The 19,164-nt window shown below is 44.9% G+C and overlaps 1 protein-coding gene across 7 annotated transcripts in view; it reads left to right on the top strand.

The window, feature by feature from the left end:
* The window catches only part of MTCL1 (microtubule crosslinking factor 1), a 102,223-nt gene extending 96,391 nt beyond the window's left edge, over positions 1 to 5,832 (top strand). For 5 of the 7 annotated variants that reach the window (XM_040687948.2, XM_040687922.2, XM_040687905.2 and 2 more), the window contains one exon: positions 4,592 to 5,832. In XM_040687948.2, coding sequence (XP_040543882.2) covers positions 4,592 to 4,801 — 210 coding nt within the window. In that variant the 3' untranslated portion in view covers positions 4,802 to 5,832. Of the gene's footprint in view, positions 1 to 1,575; positions 1,741 to 4,591 lie in introns of those variants that run through there. The other 2 variants (XM_040687996.2, XM_040687987.2) reach the window with 1 other exon arrangement.
* Positions 5,833 to 19,164: the final 13,332 nt, after the last annotated feature.

The raw sequence follows: 19,164 nt of genomic DNA, 5'->3' as shown, positions 1-19,164 counted from the left end.
TACCCAGTTGTTATGACTGCTGTCTGGATGCACAGGTGCATTGAAAAGGAAGGTGGTGGGCAGTCAAATGATGGGCTTATCTTATCCTATGTCGGTTGATGCTTTACAATATGCTCTTAATGAAGTATGGGTTTGCTGCTGCAAACAATAGCGCAAATACCTTTAGACTTTGCACATACCTTGGGTTACATCTGTATTATCCTGGCCACAGAAATTATAGTTTGCAAAAAATTGCACATAGCACATGATGATCGAGGAGGAGGCAGGCTGTGCTTGGGGCAGCCCCAGTGTCAGTGCTGCCCTTGCCACCCTCCTGCAGATCCCGGCTCAGCTTCTCCATCGCCTGTTTGCTTCTGGCCAAGACGAGTGACCTTCTCACCACAGGGCGCCTTCTTTTTTTCTGCAGTCATAGCATGGTATATTGATGACTTTTAAAATTGCATGGAGCACCTCTTGGTGATTTTTCCTTAATTTGAGCTTCTGGATGCCTTAGTTACACAATTCACTTTTATATTACTGCTGCAATATGAAGTCTAGTTCATATGTATATTTATATATTCACATACATATGTATGTATGCGAGTGTATATGCATACATAAAAATAATAATTGTATCTTCTAACTTGCCCAGAGCTGCTTACAAATAAATTCATATCCAGCCTAGCCTAGAGGTCTCTTACCCTGCTAATTCACCAAACCACTATCTTACTTAGTTATCATGGGATTTACAAATATTACCATTAAAAAATACAGAATAATTTTCCCTAACTAACAACACAGAAGCAGCATGAGCATTCTTCGCCTCTGACTAGCAAGGGCATAAATGACAGAGGTAACACACACCAGTCAGAGGGCTCAAACGCACTTCTGAAGACAGCCCTGCGGAAGGACCATCCCCAAGGATCCACGTAGAGGGTGGAGCAGTGGCCACACACTTGCTAGTGAACAGCTCAGCATTGGAGGGGGGGAAATGTTGCAGGGAAGGGGAGGTGATGCCAGGATTAAAGAGCCTTTGCTCTGTTTGAGTCTCTCTCCCAGAGTCACTGTTAAATAGGAACAGGAAAGAAGTCTGAGGCAAAGAGCTGTCATGAAACCTTCAGAGAGGCTTCTGAGCAACATAAATAGAAGTGGGTTTTTTGCCTGTTAAAGATTTCCTAAGCAGAAATTCTCTCTCGAAATCAAACGAAGGAAAAGAAAAACACAGCTTTATTCCTCTTTCGTGGTAACGTCATTTTTCCCATAGCCTTAATCAAGGTTGGCAAAGGATAACGGATGTCTTTCTCTGCTGAGTAGAAATGTTTGGATTGTTTAATGCTCTGTCCTTCTAGATTGTGCCAGGATTATAAGGGGTTGGTGTGTTTGCTTCCTTGCTTTCTGAATCTTTTTCTGCTGGTGGCTTATCCTTTACTTTTATTATTAGTTTCCCTCTGGTACAGCGGTAACATGATCTGAATGGGTGGTAACATCTGGAGACTTCTTTGCTGGCATGAAATCCTCTCTTAAAAAAAGATATTGATTAAAATAAGTCTTTCCAACCTACTTGCTTTCTTTTTCTTTTCTGTCTATTCTGTCCAGAACCAAACTGTCTTATTAACTGCCCCCTGGGGACTCTAACCCTGCCTGCCTCACTGCTGTAAGTCCTTTCTACCTTGTTTCCACAACTTTCTGAAAGTGGTCACTTTGAACACTTGTGGTATTGAAAGGAAATAAATGGTCCCAGCTACAGCGGTGCTCACCTGACATCTCCGTGTAGTCCTTTGTACAAAACGGTCTGGGAGTGCTCAGAATGGAAATCCAAGCTGCTACCTCTTGTGGTAGCACGGGCTGGGAGTGTGCGTGGTCATGGAGAGGTGACACAGGTCAGAATTTGTGTGGTTGGGTTTTTTGTTAAATGCAGAACTGAAGACCAGTTTACAGTATCCAAAAAATATTGGGGAAGTATTCAGATTTTTAACATCTTTTCTTTATCACTTCACACTCCTGTGTGGGGCTTCTGGCTGCTGTGTTTCCTTAGGCTGTATCTGTAGCAGCAGGTGGAGAGGGCTGGGGAGGGGGTCTCAAGCACCAGCCTGTGGCTGACAGTCACATTTCATCATTAAGCTGTTTCCAGCACAGTTTTGGCCTGTGCCAGCTGGCTGGCTGGACCATCCACTCAGCCTCAGAGCCAGAAAATTGCCTGTTTTATGTATTCATGTAGGCATAGTCACAGTGGCTGGCAGCCTGGCCTAGGAAATAGATAGAAACTAAAACTGAAACCTTCTTTCCCAAATTCAGGCTAAGAGGTGCTGCTTCTCCACCCACTCCTCAAGTAACCATTAAAGTAAATCACCCCTAGACATCAGCTTTTTTCAACATCACTAGCTTTTGCAGCTGCACGTGTTAAGGAAGGACATTTGGGATTTCAAAAACCACTCTTGACAGTTCCCTTTTGATGACTTGATTTCCTTAATACACTGTGGGAAAGTTAGCATCTGCCCTTGAGGTTCTCTGCTTGGCATCCAACATGCCTACAGCATTGGGCTGCTGGTCCCTCCTCTGCAAGCTGGCAGAGTAACATGGTGTTGTGCTGGGCAAGTGCGCAGCCCAATAAGATAGGATGAGCCTAATCCTGCCATTCTGCACAAGCTGGCCAACATCTGTGGGTATGCTCCATCCTTGGAGGTGTTCAAGGCCAGGCTGGATGGGGCTTTATGCAGCCTGATCTAGTGGGAGGTGCCCCTGCCCATGGCAGGGGGTTGGGACTGGGTGGTCCATAAGGTCCCTTCCAACACAAACCATTCCGTGCTTTAAAGACTCTTACCGAGTGACAGCAGTGGAAATAAATTTTGTTATCACACTGCTGACTCTCATTTCCTCCTGTGAAACTAGGATAAAGCAGCCAGAAGCAAGCAGCACTGTAAAGATGCCATTTTAAGCTTCTGGTTAGAGAGAGTCTAAGGCAAAGCCCACAAATTACACAGCCTGGATTCATCATGTTGCATAGCCTGTCGGAATGGCTATGCATACAGATTCCAAAAATGAGTGGCAGCTCTCAGACCCCAGGAGTGATGGGATAGGGTGAAGTAAGGACACAGAGTCAGGTTTCTCATTAGCACTGGTTTAGGTTTCAGAGAGGGCCACGTCTGCGCTCGCAGCACAGGGCTGGGGGGAGAGGATGTGCAGTGATAGTGCAGGTGTAGGCCCAAAGCCATGGCCTAGCACCCACCCAGTGCTCCTGCTGCCCAGTACTGAGGGCTGACAGGCACGACTCTGCCTGGCAATGGGCTACAGCTGAGCTGGTCACATATTGCTCAAAGATGCTGAGCTCTGGCCCTTCACAGAGGCTTCCCTGCCCCAACCCTCTGAGGCACTCTCCACAGACTGCACGTGCCTGCACAGGCTCCATTTCCAGTACTACTGCTCCATGTCTTTGAAATCAGCCTCTCTGTCATGTAACATCCCAACCCAACCGAGATGTTCAATGGCATATCACCGTGTTTGTTCACTGCCCATCACATCATGTTACCTAACCCAATATTCTCCATCCCCTTCTCTGTTTGAAACTCTACACTGAGTCTGCTGTTTCTTACTGTGTTGTTTTACTGCTCCTTTGGCTTCCCTTTGTCTTACTGTGCCAGAGCTTGTCTTTGCATTGTGTCACTCCTGATCTCTCTCTTCATTTACCACCAGCTTGTATTCTGTTTTATAGACTGATATGTAACTCTCTTCAGTGTATGCAGATCTGCAGATTGACAGACTCCTCTGACTTGTTTTGATAAATGCTGAAGCGTGCAGAGAAATTCAGAATTTTTACTTTGGCACTACAAGCCAAACTTGCTCCCACAGTCAGTCACCTTGATGCAGTGAGCACAGAGTCAGGCAGGAAGCAAATACAAGAAGCAATTATCAACTAGTGTCAGGGTTAAAAATTACAAGTGCGGATGATTTCGAGTAGCATGGGTAGGCTGAACAGTGGAAAACTGGTGGAGAAATATAATTTCAGTTTTCCTCCATTTCTGTAAATGTCATCTGTAATGCACAGTAACACTGATTCCTGTAATTCAAGCAAAAGCAGCTGGCAGTGAGGAGTGATGTTCCAGAAGTTGAAATCTGGAGGTAAGCCTCATCCTTAATCCAGCTGAAGTTCACAGCTGGTCCTACAGTCATTACTCTTCTACTAAAAAGTCTTTCCTGCATGTGAGTCTGAAATCAGAGGCAGACAGGAGTCAGTAGTTGATTTTCACCTCGCTTCCAAATGCCAGACCTGGCCCACGCTTGGAGCAATGCAATAAGTATAATGCATTATCATGATATTATCATGCAAATGTATTTTTCTAGCTCAAGAAGAATTAGTAAATGGAAGCTTGTGAGCTACTTCAGTTCATCCCTGACCTCTTTCTTTCATTCTCTCCTTATCTGTTCCATAAATCATACACATGTACACAAATATCTGGAGCCCACACACAGAATGATGTTCACTGCTTGCTTTTGTCCTGTGACATGACAGATGCTTAGCTTTAGCTTGAATTCTGCTTATTTTTTAATTCTTTACACATCCGGATGGCCTCTAATGTTAGTCACTAACCACTGTTTTGCTCTCTTGGCTGCCAAGGAACTGCCTTGTTCTGCACTAGCCCCGTCCCTTGAACCCTGCTTCTCCCGGCCAGAGAGACCAGCGAACCGGCGCCCACCGTCCCGATGGGCTTCACATTCCCCTACTGCCTCACAGTCACAGTCAACCGGAGACCTGACTTCCTCGAAGGAAAGCAGAGGCAAGGAGCCGCCAGCGGAGGCCGTGAGCCAGGGAGATCAGTCAGCGTGAGCGGCTGCGGGCACCGCGCCGGGGCTGGCCTCTGCAGGGGGCCCGATGGAGAAGTCCCGTAGTGGAGGTCAAAGAATGTTCTCAAATGCAGCTGCTGAATGTCCGACCCGCGAAACCGAGGTGTTTCTAGAATGAAACAGTTAATGTGCCTGTAATAACTTAATTTTTTTTCATAGCTGAGAAAACTATTTTTGTCTCCATCTTTTCTACATACAGTATATTAACAAAAAAATAAAAAATAAAAAAAGGTAATAATGATATAAAGTAAGATTTAAAATGAAATGTAAATTAAGTTTTAAGGGAATTTGAATACATGCTCACGCTCTCTCCAAATACTGACTGCCTTTCGGTTATATTTGCACTGTTATTTTTTCAGTTTCAGTTTGGGTTTTTTGGGTTGGTTTTGTGTTTTTTTTTGTTTTGTTTTGTTTTTTTGTCATGTAAAACTAGAGTCTTAAGTTAATTTTATTCTATTTTAATGTCAGTGTTATCAGTTTTTAAATGTAAGTTTCTTAAAGGTGCTTCGACTGTCTGAAGCAATACCTTTTAAGTAGTGACGAAAGCCATTAAGCTAGTTCACTAGGATTGTCTTAGCTGAAATGGAGGGGAATACAGGTAAACACAAGAAAAAGTGTAAAAAAAGAATGCCTCAGAAAGTCGTATGGCGCTAGCTGTAAAATACACCTACGATACTTGACTTGCATGCCTCTGGGTCCTCGCACTTTAGTGCATGTACATACTGCTACTGTACTTCTGCCGTCACATCAACGTGAGTCCATCTGTTCCACTGTAATAATGTCGTGAATTTACCTGTACTGTACTTTTATTGTTGGTATTCTTGCATTGACTATACAAAAGGAGTTTTTAAATTATTATTAGCAGTTCAACTGGCTATGTACAGTGTTTACTGAGAACTTCTTTCATTTTGGGAAAACCATTGAGAACTCTGGGCATACCGACTCGTAACTGGCCTTGTTTAGGAGTCTGTCGGAGACCATGTGAAGTGGAAATAAAACCCTCAGTATTTACAAGTTGGTCGAGTGCTTCATGGCGTTTATTTCTGATGGTACTTCCCAAGTTCATTTTACTTAGGAAAAGCGGCTCCCAGACTCTGCCTTTATTCATCGGGGAAGAAAATGTGTCTTTATCCTGTTCCAGTCAGGATGAGAGGTAATGGCTTCAAGTTGCACCAGAGGAGGTTCAGGCTGGATATCAGGATCAAGTTCTTCTCAGAAAGAGTGGCACAGGCTGCTTGGGGACCTGGTGGGGTCACCATCCCCGTAGGTGTTCCAGAACTGCATGAGTATGGCACTGAGGGACATGGTCAGTGGGTATGGTGGGGATGGGCTGACGGTTGGACTATATGATCTTAGAGGGCTGTTCCAACCTTAATGGTTCTATGACAGAGACTCACGCGAGCACTGGATCAGGCCATGGGAAGGTCTCCAAATTTCCTCACTGAACTCTGCATAATATCTTTCTCATCGAGATAGCAGGGCTTATCTCTTCAATCCCTCTTGAGGTGATACTGCTTGTTGTTTTCTGTCATTCATGCAAATGAGAAACAGCCAGGTTAATGAGGTATCAAAAACATGGCATGTCTAGTCTTAGTGCAAGTTTGTGTCACATCCACATTGGGTTTGCATAAAACTCGTGGCTAGCACTGGGAACTAAGTGCCTTCCTAAGAGGGGGAACCTCCCTGTCAGTTCTGCCTGGCATCATCTGTTTGGTCATGAACTTTCTCTGGTAGCCTCAGATCTGCTCTGACTAGTTATCTCAGGGCTGAAGTGGCTCATTCCCGCTTGATTTCCCTTGCCAAGGCTTTCTGATGCTCATTTACTTAAGAGCACCATCTGGAATCCCTAGAAGCCTTCCTGGTTAGCTCTGCTGAGTGCTAAGTCCCTCTCGTCCTGCTGATGGCTTTCTAGGAACTGTAATTCAGCTGTTAGATGAGAGCAAACCCCGGTTCTTGGGTCAGCTCCCAAGCTCCACCTGCTTTAGGTCTTATTTCTGGCGCAAGTTAGGTCTGTGGCTATTAAGCCAAAATTGAGATGTCCACCTCAGGGTTATCGTTATGAAAATTGCTACTTAATGAGACCCGCAATGACTGAAAAGTCTTATTGTCCGATTCTCCCGTCAAACGAAGCGGTGTCCAGTGCTGCTCATGGGTATCAATGCTTCTACCATGTACAAATTATCTTCATAGATATCTCAAACCCTTGCTGTTAACATTTTTCGTTGGCCTCCCCAGAAGTCTGAATCCTTAAAATCATTCATGGAGTCCACCTCACTTATTTTTCCAGTGCTTGAAAATCTTGTGGCTGCAGCACTTTCATGACTTGTTGCCAAAATTTCAGTTTGGGCAGGGAAAGAGGAGCATGCACAAGAGCTGCTCAGAAGGTCAAAGTAGAGTCACAGTGGTTATTAAAGAAGGCTTAAACCACAAATGAAAGCTCCTTGTTTATTTCCAAAATCTTAATTACCAGCAGCAGCTTTGAAGGCAGAAGGGGAGGGTTCACTGCTCCCTTAAAAGCTGTTTCTCCTACATGAAGCAAGTTGGAAGTTGCAAATGAACAAGCAATGCTAGACACCAGCGAGCAGAAATGCTGTTCTTCCCCTTGTGACAGCTGTAATTTCTTTTAATGATTCAGGTGGCTGATGGGTAGCTTTGAGACCAGGAAATGACATTTGCCTTTCAAATCAAGAATATGCCAGTCTGGAGAATTGGCTACTTGCCACTCTGAAATAGGAAGGGATATGAGGATAAGCAGCTGCCTGTGGTTTGCCAGGTAAACTGTTTATGGAACAGCAGGGTTTGCAGAGCAGAGCAGAGCAGAGCAGGAAGGAGGAGGTTAAGGACACGTAGAAATTCTGTGTATGACCTTAAAAAGAATCACATTAATTAAACATAGGTTCCTTTCTAGTCTAATTAGCAACTCCAGTGACATAAAAAAATGTCTCATGTTTCTACTGGCTCTTTAGAAACACCAGGGCTTTTATCTTCCCATACTGCTGCTGCTGAGGTTGGGGGATTTTTTCCCCTCCCATTACTCCATCACTTTCCGTAATTACTAACATAAATCATAACATAAATAATGGGTCTATAGTCCTTCTGAGGTTATTTTAAAAGATTCTAAGACAAAATAGAAAGCCTTTTCAGAAGGTCTGTGGCTCACTCCATGTCTGTATGGTAGCTGAATTATTGCCTCATGAATAATCAGGGCAGGCGAAGCCTTGAAAATTGCCACACAAATTAGTTTAAGGGGATCCGCGGATGCCTCTGCTACAGATTCTCCTGACAAGGCTGACAGAGATATCATAGAATGTTTTGTACTGGAAGGGACCTCATAGCCCACCCAGTCCCCCCATGGGCAGGGCTGCCCCCCAGCAGCTCAGCTGCCTAGGGCCCCATCCAACCTGGCCTTGAGCGCCTCCAGGGATGGGGCACCACAGCTTCTCTGGGCAGCTGTGCCAGTGCCTCACCGCCCTCTGAGTAAAGAATTTCTTCCTAGCATCTAATTTAAATCTCTTCCCTTTTGTTTTAAAACCATTCGTCCTTGTCTTATCACACTCAAACTGTGTAAAATGTTGGACTCCATCCTGTTTGTTAGCTCCCTTCAAGTACTAGAAGGCTGCAGTGATGTCTCCCCAAAGCCTTCTCTTCTCCGAGGTGAACATACCCAGCTCCCTCAGCCTGATAGGAGCAGGTATGCACTACCCATCCCAGCACCACTTCCCTCTGTGCAGAGGAACTCCCATGTATACAAGGTGCGTATCTTAGTCTCCTGAATATCTGGAGCCCCCAGGCTCCCTCGTGCTCTCTTTGGAGGTACCACATCTCCTGTTTGCTCCCTGTTCACCTGCTTTGACTTCCTTTGAAGTAAATCACTGCAGCCTCCCAGAGTACTATTAAGCAGCTGAGTACATATAATTTTCATATGAAATGACAGCTAATGTCTTTTCAGTCTCCACATACCCCAGCCTGCTTTCTGGAGAGGCTTAATGGCTTTGAGCAAAGTCTGCTTCCCTTCCCTGTTTATCATCTTCTTATCCATCTTGCAGGAGGATGAGACACACTGCCCTCAGGTCTGGGTGAGGGAGATTACTGCCCTGCTATTGATGTCTCTGAATTAAAAAAAAATCAACATCTGCTGCTCAGAATGACCTTTTCTTTATTATTATTCTTTAGCAGAGCAGAGATAGGACTTCGCCTTTCATTACTCATTCTTTTCTGGTGCACAAACACCTTCTGGAGGCTCCAACCAATGTCAGTATCATCTGATAAAACGGCGACAAAAATCCTGAGAACCCTCAGTGATCAGGGCAAGATTTTTTGGGTGAGGGACGGCACAAACCCAGCAGGACCTCTCCACCTGGAGCTGGCACAAAGGAAGGCACTGCTCCCTGAGGCAGAGGAAGAACTGGGGTCGCACAGACCCAAGAAGCCCCTCAGACGTCCCTGATCTGGCAGCCACCAGCTGTGGGCTGCAGCTGCAGGAGGCCACGGGGTGGGTGGCAAAAATACTCCCCTGGTTCTCAGCTGGGCACAGGCCCACCACATCCCAAGGCTGGTCTGCGGGTGGTGGGCTGAGATCTGAGGAGGGAAAAAAACTGCAAATAGATGAATATCTGAACAAGAAGAAAAAAAAAAAGTCATTTGGATATTGAGTTCTACTTGTCTCTTGCTGGCAGTGAGTCTGACTGAGCAATGTAAGCGGATACCGCACTAGGGGAAGAGCGTAGCTAGGCTGTGCAATGTGAATCCTATTAAATGCCAGGACCAGTGCATTTTGTTTTGTCTTGCTAAAACCCAAGATTTTTTTTTATACACTATAATGGGATTTTTTAATCCCTACAGTAAAACTTTAGATGAGGTTTACACAGAAATTGTCATGGACGCGGGTATATTCCTCATTCTGCTGCTGCTTCTCTCCCTGCTGTAATCCCTCTGGGTCAGGCTGCAGCAGAGAGAGCTGCGTGCAAGTGGACAAGCTCATCCCAAAGGCACTGCTCAGCTGGCTTGGCCTTCTTGTGGGTTTGTTGGGAACCAAACTGGCCCCAAGATACCACGCTCTGCAAGAGAGCACTGTTTTTGGATGCTGAAAAAGTTGGAACTGGTGAAACATAGGAGAGGAGCCACCCATACTTTTTATCTACCAAGAACTGCAATGCTAAGTGCTTAGGCAATTAAGAACGTAAGTCTCATTGATTTCCTTCTCATGTAAGTGGCTTAGGTAACTTAGATGCATGAGGAATTTTTATCACATGTCTCCTTCCACTACCTGACTTGTAGGGAGTTTATAAACAGGAGGGAACCAACATATTTACATGGTCTGAGAGTGGTAGGACAAAGGGGAATGGCTTTAAACTAAAAGAGGGGAGATCTAGGTTAGATGTTAGGAGGCAATTCTCTACTCAGAGGGCGGTGAGGCACTGGCACAACTACCCAGAGAAGCTGTGGTGCCCCATCCCTGGAGGCGCTCAAGGCCAGGTTGGATGGGGCCCTGGGCAGCTGAGCTGCTGGGGGGCAGCCCTGCCCATGGCACGGGGTGGGACTGGGTGGGCACTGAGGTCCCTTGCAACCCAAACCATTCTGTGATTCTGTTATTTTATCATTCTATTATTCTGACTATGGCTCCAGACTGTTAGTCTTCAAAACATGGACTTGATTCCTGATATTGTCTTGGAGAAGACGTGCATTATATTGCTCTTTGCTAGATTTTCTGCACGCTGCAATGATAGGACAGGAAAAAAATCCACTTTGCGTATATGAATGAGAGGAAGAACAATGAAAGCCATGATTTTGTCACAGCTATTTCCATGACAAAACCAAAGACTTTTGAGAGGGTATTTTCTTAGCACAATGTCACTGTGTCTTGTCATGGAAATCACATCTTAGGCAAAATCAAAGCCTTGGATTCACAAATGTCTGTGTTTCCCTCAGTTTGTGATGCTTCTGACAACATCAGAACTTCACAACTTGCACATAAAATGCAGGTTGAACATACCATGTTGTGCAGACTTCTTAAATGTTTTACAAATAGGAATGGACGTGCAGTTATATTGAAAAAAAACTTATTAAAGTCATTTTTCTATAAGGTAGTAGAGCAATGCAGTAGCTAGGAGAAAAGCAGCAATAAGAATTGAGGAACAGCAGAACTAACCCCTGGGAGCCAGCACCCAGGCTGTGTTTAGGGAGTAACAGGCCTGATGGTGGTTTCCCTGAGATCAAGCCCACATACATGGCTCAGTGGAAGCAAACTATGAGCTGTACTGCAGTATGCAAGACCTCATGAGACATAGGCCTTGCCTGCAATAGCGCTGACAGCATCTATCAGAATCAGCCCCTTTGGCTCATAGGAAACCCAACGCTGACAGAGCCATTCCCTACTGGACTTGTTAAACAGCCTTGAGTTTGCACAGCCATCGCTTGTCCTGCCAAGGGTGACATCCTGGAATGGCAGTGGTCCTGCAGATGACATCCCCTGGAGGGTGGGAGTGGGACACCGTTCCTGAATTATACAGCCTTTTCACATCAACAAGCAGGATCGCTTTCAGAAGCTGCAGCATGATGGTATGTAACATGTTCACGTGCAACCTGATCTGCTGTCGGTGCCCTGTTCATTGTAGGGGAGTTGGACCAGATGACCTTAAGGGTACCTTCCAACCAATTCTACGATGATGATCCTACATCACTGTTCCCATCTCCGTTTTACTCAGCAAATAGTTTATCTTCCCAATCTTCCCAGCACAGAGCTAAATAATTTAGCAGCGACGTTTCCCTGCTTAGCAGAATCTGCCTGAGCTCTCTGTCGGAAGGGCTCAGGGATAAGTGATTAGCAGCCCCATGAGTCCAGTTTAATCCTTCCTGAAGAACTGGAAAACCTCCACCCGCTGCGGACCCCCTCCTGTAGGCCCTGATCAGCCACGGCTGGCTCTCAGTGGCAGAACTGGTCTGTGTAGATGTGCCAAACCACCTGGTTCTTCCCAGCTGGGCGAGTTACCCAGAAACCACCCAAAGCCGTGCAGAGGATCCCTCCGGTGCCGGTTCTTCAGGTTAGGCAGAGGTAGCTCTGAAACCCCAATGAAGCGGGATGGGTAAGGAATGAGCCCGCTGTCACCTGAGGCCACTTCTGACCTGAATGAAACTTAAAAAAATCAAGCCTGCCCCAAAATTAAATTATCAGTTGAGCTACTTAACAAGTTAACTAAATTGACTGTGACCTACATACCAGAAAGCATTAGATATTTGGAAATACTTCTTTCTGTGGGAGTCAGGTCACGCAGTAAAATCTAGTTTAAAAATTCACACGCATTTCTCTGAAGCCTGCGTCGGGCTTAAAGCAGAGAACGGCCAATTTGAAAAAGCAATGACACATTTTTAACCTTGACATCTATCAGGTTGGCCCTGCAATGATTTGAGTCTCTTGTCAGGGCAGCAGACAGCAGTGACAGACGAAGTGATTAGCCTTGGTACATATTGCAGTGCAGACAGTAATTACAGCCTAGAAATGATAGTTTAAACAGAAAATAATGCATTACATGCAGAAAGTTCATTGCCAGCCGCCTGGAGGCAGGACCTCCACAGCTACTGCTTAGAAATAAAACACATCGGGCAACACATTGGGACTTCAATCTTTCTTTACGTACATAAGCTAAAGAGCAGCCATTTATAAACAACTGATCCAGCCACAGAAGAGAACACAATTAAATGTATATTTTGAAAACGGGGTTCTAAAAAAGACAGATAAATATATATGTTTGCCTACCTCTGTCTATCTATCTATCTATCTATCCATCCATCCATCGATCTATATATCTCTCTTTGTATCTATTTATCTACCTGTCTGTCTGTCTGTCTTTAAAACAGAAAGTCTATTTTATCTTTTTACACCTACTTACAGGACTGTTCTGTAGATGCATAAATACAGGAGTAAAAGCAGAGTCCTTGCATGGTCTATGGCACATCCTTCTCCAAAACAGGGCAGAGGAGGTGTTCTTCAGATCAGTGCTGAAGAAGACCAGCTGGACTTCTCCATAGCTCTTAGCCTCGCTTCCTATCCCATGTCAGTATCATTCAGCTTTTAACTGCAGACTACCACAAAGCTGTTCTTTGGAAATTAAAGAGCTGAGTCATCACACAGTGCTTGCTCCCCTGCTTTTAAACAGCATTTGTGCATAAAAGCTCAGCTCAGATTAAGAAGATAAATACAACGCAGAGCTTTACAGATAAGTTAAATGAACAGTGAAAATTGCCCTTTAATCTACTTAGCAGGTCTTTGTGATTAAAGTCTAGTATTTTTTTTTTTTTTCTGCTGAAGGAGTAGGCAAGGTGGCAACTGAAGAAATGTCTAGGAAATAGCACAGAAGTCATGGCTTTTTTATTTTGCTGTCACTTCTGTTTTAAAATCATTTGCACTGATAAATTTCAATTTCTTTTCCGTATCTGGTCAGATGAAGCGTACAGACACTATCAGAAGATACATACATTGGCTTTCAACCTTCATCACAGTGTTACCCTTTTCCAGACAGCATCTGAGCGTGCTACCACATATGTAAAGCCGCTTTTGATGCAGGCTTTATGCAAGTCTTAGCTTTAGGGAGCAGCAGGCCACGAGCTGGCACGTACATCAAACGGCATGCAAATCCTTCCCACTGAAGAATCGGTTTATAGTGTGCCACTGGATTGTAAAAACACAAAACATCTGCCAAATGCTGCAGAGCCGTGGCAGCTAAAAACAGCCCCTCGTGCCAGCAAGAGAAGATACGTTCTGTAAAACCTTCTCTGAGACACCTATACCCTCAGCAGTAATATTCAAAAGCCATAGGGAACAGTAATTAGTCCTCCAGATGCTTTACGCTGAATTAGAATTCAGAGAAAACAAGTAGGTACCTCAATTTAAATACAGTGAAATGGGGTTTAGTTCATCAACTGGATTTGTTGGGAAACAGAGCAGGAGGATAAAAATTGTATCGGTCAAAAGATACTGCTGTTCTTTGAGATTTTGGAAAGCCCAGAGGCAATCTGGTTGGAGCAAACGCTCTGGGGGAGGATGCATCTCTTGAAGTAGTTAGCCCCATATTTTCCAGGTGAGAAATGGAAATGAAGACTTTTGTCCCAAGTGAAATAAAGGAGGCTTTGTGTGCTCACCTCCTCTGAAGATGTGGTTATAAGAAACAGGCACTTCCAAATGCATTTCTCACTTCCATTTAGTCCTGCCACACTTACCACATGAGTATTTGAACACCACCATCCCATGGCTAATGAGCTGCGTGACTAACATCTGTCCCATAACTTACGCGCTCATCCTCTCCCTCGGGGAAGACCTGTGTGAAGTGGAGACTGTTTATTATGAATACGCACAAAAAATACTTAATTATACAAGCACACACATGTCAATATAGGTTTGTTGGAGAGGGAAAGATGAAAGGCAAGGTGCCTCCGCCTCAGAGGAGGGCATGCTGAGGTCTGAACTGGCCTTTGTTTCCTGTGGGAATGAGGCAGTGAGGCCAGGAGTGCCCCAAAAGGCACTTCTGTGAGTTCCCTCCATGTCACATGATTTTTTTACTGGGGTCTTGTCTTCATGTGAATGCAGGAGCCTCTGTTCAGTGCTGTGCTACCAGAGTCATCTACAGAAAAAGGAGTTGTTTCCTTGGCATAGGAAGATGCTGTCATTCTAATTAAATCTGAGCAGGCAGAGGCAGGTAAAGGGTATTTCTTTGTCTCTCCATTTCTGGCAGTGAGAGAAAGGGATTTACAAGGAGGTTTTTGGAACCTGGCCTCTTTGAATAGGAAGAATCTATACCCACTCCGGCAATGCATCAATGCAGCGGAAGTACTATGTAAGAAAAGAACAACTTAACAGTTGTTTTCATAATGCAGTCTGGATGCCCTCTAGTTGGTCGCATCTTGCCCATTCTCAGAGGTGTGCGCTCTCTGTCAAGATGTCTTTACAGTTTTTAAACTTGAGTGGGAACTGAGAAGTGGGAAAGCTGCTGACCCAGAGGGCCAGAATGGCCAGCAGGTTGGAGCAGGAGAGGACGGGAGCACCCCGGGTGGAAAAAAGAATGGCTGACATATGAAACTACAGTCTCATGTCCCATCTCCAGAGCAGGACAGAACCACCAGAAGGAGTGCATCTGACTTTATGTCTTTTTTTTCTTAGTAACTGTTGGAATTTTGAAACTGTTTTCCCAGTTTGGATGCTGTGTGAGCCCAGACAATGCTTACACTATCATTTGCTTCTTGGGTGGTGATGGCTGCTGTTTGGCCAGCTGGGAAATGGAGGGGTTTAGAAGTTAAATGCTGTATTTAATGAGGTGTGGCAAGGCTTGGAAAACAGCACCTTCCTGCTCCTTCCTGTGCTGAGCTGAGCTTGCTAGGCTGCCTTTACACTTAGAGTGGACCAACGGCAAGGTTTAATAACAAATTCCAGAGCCTCTGTGTTTTCCCATGAAGCACAAAAGGGCCATCAGGCTAGAGAAGACCAACCAGTCTGCATGAGGAAAGCATTGCCCTGGAACTAAGAGCAGACCTCTTGGTGTTGCAGAGCATTTTAGCTGTTAAGTGCCTTAAGAAAAGTTACTGAAACATGTCTTTTACAAACCAAATTGAGAGCAGACAAGGCATTGTGGCCTTGGTGCCACTTCCAGCCTCTGTAAGGGGACTCTGCTTCTGGTCAAGGAGAGGATGCTGGGGCGGAGGTCCCAAAAAAGCAGTTCAACTCGCATGGAGACAGGTCATGACCATCACTGCTGCCCCACCTGCATCTCCCTGATGCCCAGATTCACTTCAACCAGGCTACTGCACAGTGGGGTCAGCATGGAAGCAGAGTGGAGCGAGACAGGTAGGGCAGCAGGATTGGGAGTACTGGTGCTCTGCCTGCATTAGTGTTCCCTGTGTCTTCAAAGAATCACGGAATCATTAAGGCTGGAAAAGATAGCTATGTTCATCTTGTCCACCATGAACTCATTCCCACCATACCCACTGACCATGTCCCTCAGTGCCACATTCACACAGTTGTTGCACATCTTCGGGGACAGTGACTCTATCACCTCCCTCGGCAGGCTGTTCCAATTCTTCACCAGTCTTTCTGAGAAGATTTTCCTAATATCCAACCTGAACCTTCCCCGGTACAGCTTAATGACATTATTTCTTGTCCTAAAATCAGCTGGGCTTTGCTTTCCTCTGGGGGAAATGGTGGCCAAGCTGCTCCTGCAAAATGAGGGCTGTCCTCAGAAATGAGGATGCTGGCTGTAGCAGTAACTGAGGGTGACTTTGCGCATAGAATGATCTCTTCATGCTGTCCTGATTTCAGTTGGGACAGAGTTGTTTTTTGCTTCGTAGAGTCTGGTATGATGCTATGGGCTTTAAGAGAAAAACAGTGTTGATAACACAGTAATGTTTTAGCTTTTGCTGAACAGTGCTGTAAGGAGCCAAGGACATTTCAGTTTCTCAGCTTCTCATGCTGTCCTACCAGAGGGGAGGTCTGGGGGATCACAAGGAGCTGGAAGGGACAGAACCAGGACAACTGGCCTAAAGTGGTCAAAGGGATACTCCATACCACATGACATCAGAAATCTTGAAAATGATGGGGAGTTGGCCTGGTGGGCAGCTTTTGCTTGGGGACTAGCTGGACATTAGTCAGTGGGTGCTGAGCAACTGCTTGTGCATCACTTGTTTTGTATATATAACTGTCATTATTATTATCTTGTTTTTTTTTCTCTTCCTTTTCTGTTTCAGTAAATAGATTCTATCTCAGCACATGAGTTCTACTTTGTTTTTTTTTTCCCCAGTTCTCTCCCAGTCCCACTGGAGTAGAGGCAGCGTTGAGCAAATGACTGTGGAGTGCTTAGCTAACTGCTGGGTCAACCCACAACACATGACTTCCTCATGAGATCGAAATTCCAAACTTCAATTTTAAAAGACCTGTTTCTAGATAATACTGATGTGGTTATGACTGAGCAGCTCTGCCATTGCAATCATAGTCTCCTCCAGCATCTACACCAGGAGGATGAATTCTGCCCAGAAGAATGAGGAGAGTAGAAAAATTACACTCTGAGAGTCCTGTATGTTATTATATCTAATTTTGCTTGATTTGTTAAAAAATGATTTCTCCCTTTTCTTTTCAAATGTCACCTCTGTGTTTCTTCATAATGCTTCACTGAAATTTTAAACATACAAATTAGAAATGGGAAGAAAGCAGACACTGAATATTACAGACTGCCTCTTCCTCTCGTGATTCAATTGCTTTTCCCAGTTGCACTGTTTGGGATCCAGAATTGCTGGCAATTCAGTCATTTCTTCACAGAAATAGGATTCTCTTTCTTCCTTGCTCTTGAACCCCAGCTCCTCACTTGATGTATAGCTGAGGCACTTGAGGGATTTGGCCAGGTGGACAGTATAGAATGATGGCCAGGGAGGCTACACAGCATGCAGAAACCCACTTTCCACTGAGCCAGCAGCTGCTGGCATTTGCAGCTGCTCTGGCAGTAGGATCCATGTCTGCTGCAGGACAGCAGTGGCATGAGTGCAGGGCACAAGGCTGCATGGGTAGGCTACTCATCAGTGGAGATCTAATCCATTTTGCACTGCATTTTAAAAGAATGAAGACTACGTATGCTCTGCTGAAAAGAAATATAACTGACCTGGTGCATCTGAAACCTCCATCACTTCATAAGAAGTGAAGTGGAGGGAGATTTAACTGTGCCTTTGGAAGCTGTGGCGATGAAACTAGGACCCTAGCAGATGCCTTTATCTGCAGCTGTTCTTCCTCCCAAGTGCAACCCTCTTGTCCATCCATGGGTGTACACATCCCACATGCTAACTACAGCCTTCCCACAACTTTCACCCTAAGCAGTTCCCTAAGGCACTAAAGGATATGATTTAGTGACTGGACTCCACAGGTCAGGTTAAAGGCAGGACATGAAGACCTTGGAGGCCTCTTCCAAACTAAATGAGCCTATGAGTCTATGATTCTATTTCCAGCCCAAGGTTCAGCTGATGCTCTATTTTTAGGATAACCTTCATCAGCTCTCTAAATTAAATTAGATATTAGAGGGAACTTTTTCACTGAGAGGTGGTGAGGCTTTGGCACAGCTGCCCAGAGAGGCTGTGGTGCCCCATCCATTGAGGCGCTCAAGGCCAGGTTGGATGGGGCCCTGGGCAGCTGAACTGCTGGGGGGCAGCCCTGCCCACAGCACGGGGTTGGGCAGGGTGGGCTTTGAGGTCCTTCCAACCCAAACCATTCTGTGATTCTATGATTCTATGATCCTTTACCCAAACTAGGACAAGAAAGTGCCCAACATTAACTTTCATCTTACTTTTACAGAAGCAACACTAAGACCCAGTGTGAGGACAAGCCTTGCCATTGTTAAAAGTTCACTCAGCATTAGGACTACACTTACACTTAGCCTTAACTCTACTGTAAGCCCAGGCCAGAAGCTCAGGTTTACCCACAGTCAAAATGAAATGCTCATCCACTCCCCATTCTTTACCAGAATGCAAACCTTTCAGATTTATGCTAAGACTCTGGATCATTCCAGACATTCTTCCGGATCTTAAAATGTTGGCAAACAAGTATATTGCAAGGCTTGATTCTCCTGGCAGCTCCTGAAAGCATTTACGTCTATGCAAAAAGCCCATGGGCAAAATTCTTTGTAGAAATTTTTCTGCTCATTCCACTGAAGTGACTCAGGCAGAGAGTTCAGCCCAGACACTTCAATTCAGTGCAAACTCTGTGCTCCTTGTGCAGAGGGGGAAAGAAAGCAGCACGGAATGGGGCACAGTCAGCCCCATCTGCAGGACCTGCAATGCAGAGAACAGGGTTTGTCTAAAGCTCTGTTCCCTTCCGTTCAATTTCCAAACATAGCCAGAGAGACCAATCTTTCCCATTTTCATCATGCTTAAAAGGTTTGGTGAGAGGTATTTTAGAATCAAAGGAAAAATTTATCTGATTTGCAGGGCTTTTTGTTCCAGGAACTGTCTCCTAGACTGCTCAATACCTAGCAGCCTTGCATTATTTCAGCTGTGTTATACTAAATATGTTATAATTCAGTGTGACAACCAATGCTTTTCTATAGTTGGGTCATTAGCACAAAAAATATGTGGTGTCTTGGGAATGGAAGGCACTCTGTCACTGATACAGTTTTCCTTTGTTTATAAAAAAAAAAAAGAGGGGAGGGTGGAATTTTAGCTTCCACTGGGAAAAAAAAGAAAAAAAGACAAAAAAAAAAAAACCGAAAGAAAAAAGGAAAGAAAGAAAGAAAGAAAGAAATAGGTTCAAAGTATTCCCTGTAGTCAAGGATAGTCAGGAAAAAATGCTTTGAAGACCAGTTGAGGTTCCAAACCTCTTAAACAGTG

Source organism: Gallus gallus, chromosome 2 (assembly GCF_016699485.2).
Source record: "Gallus gallus isolate bGalGal1 chromosome 2, bGalGal1.mat.broiler.GRCg7b, whole genome shotgun sequence".
Lineage (NCBI taxonomy): Eukaryota > Metazoa > Chordata > Aves > Galliformes > Phasianidae > Gallus > Gallus gallus.
Note: the sequence above shows the minus strand (reverse complement) of the source record. Positions and strands in the feature narration are given on the sequence as shown.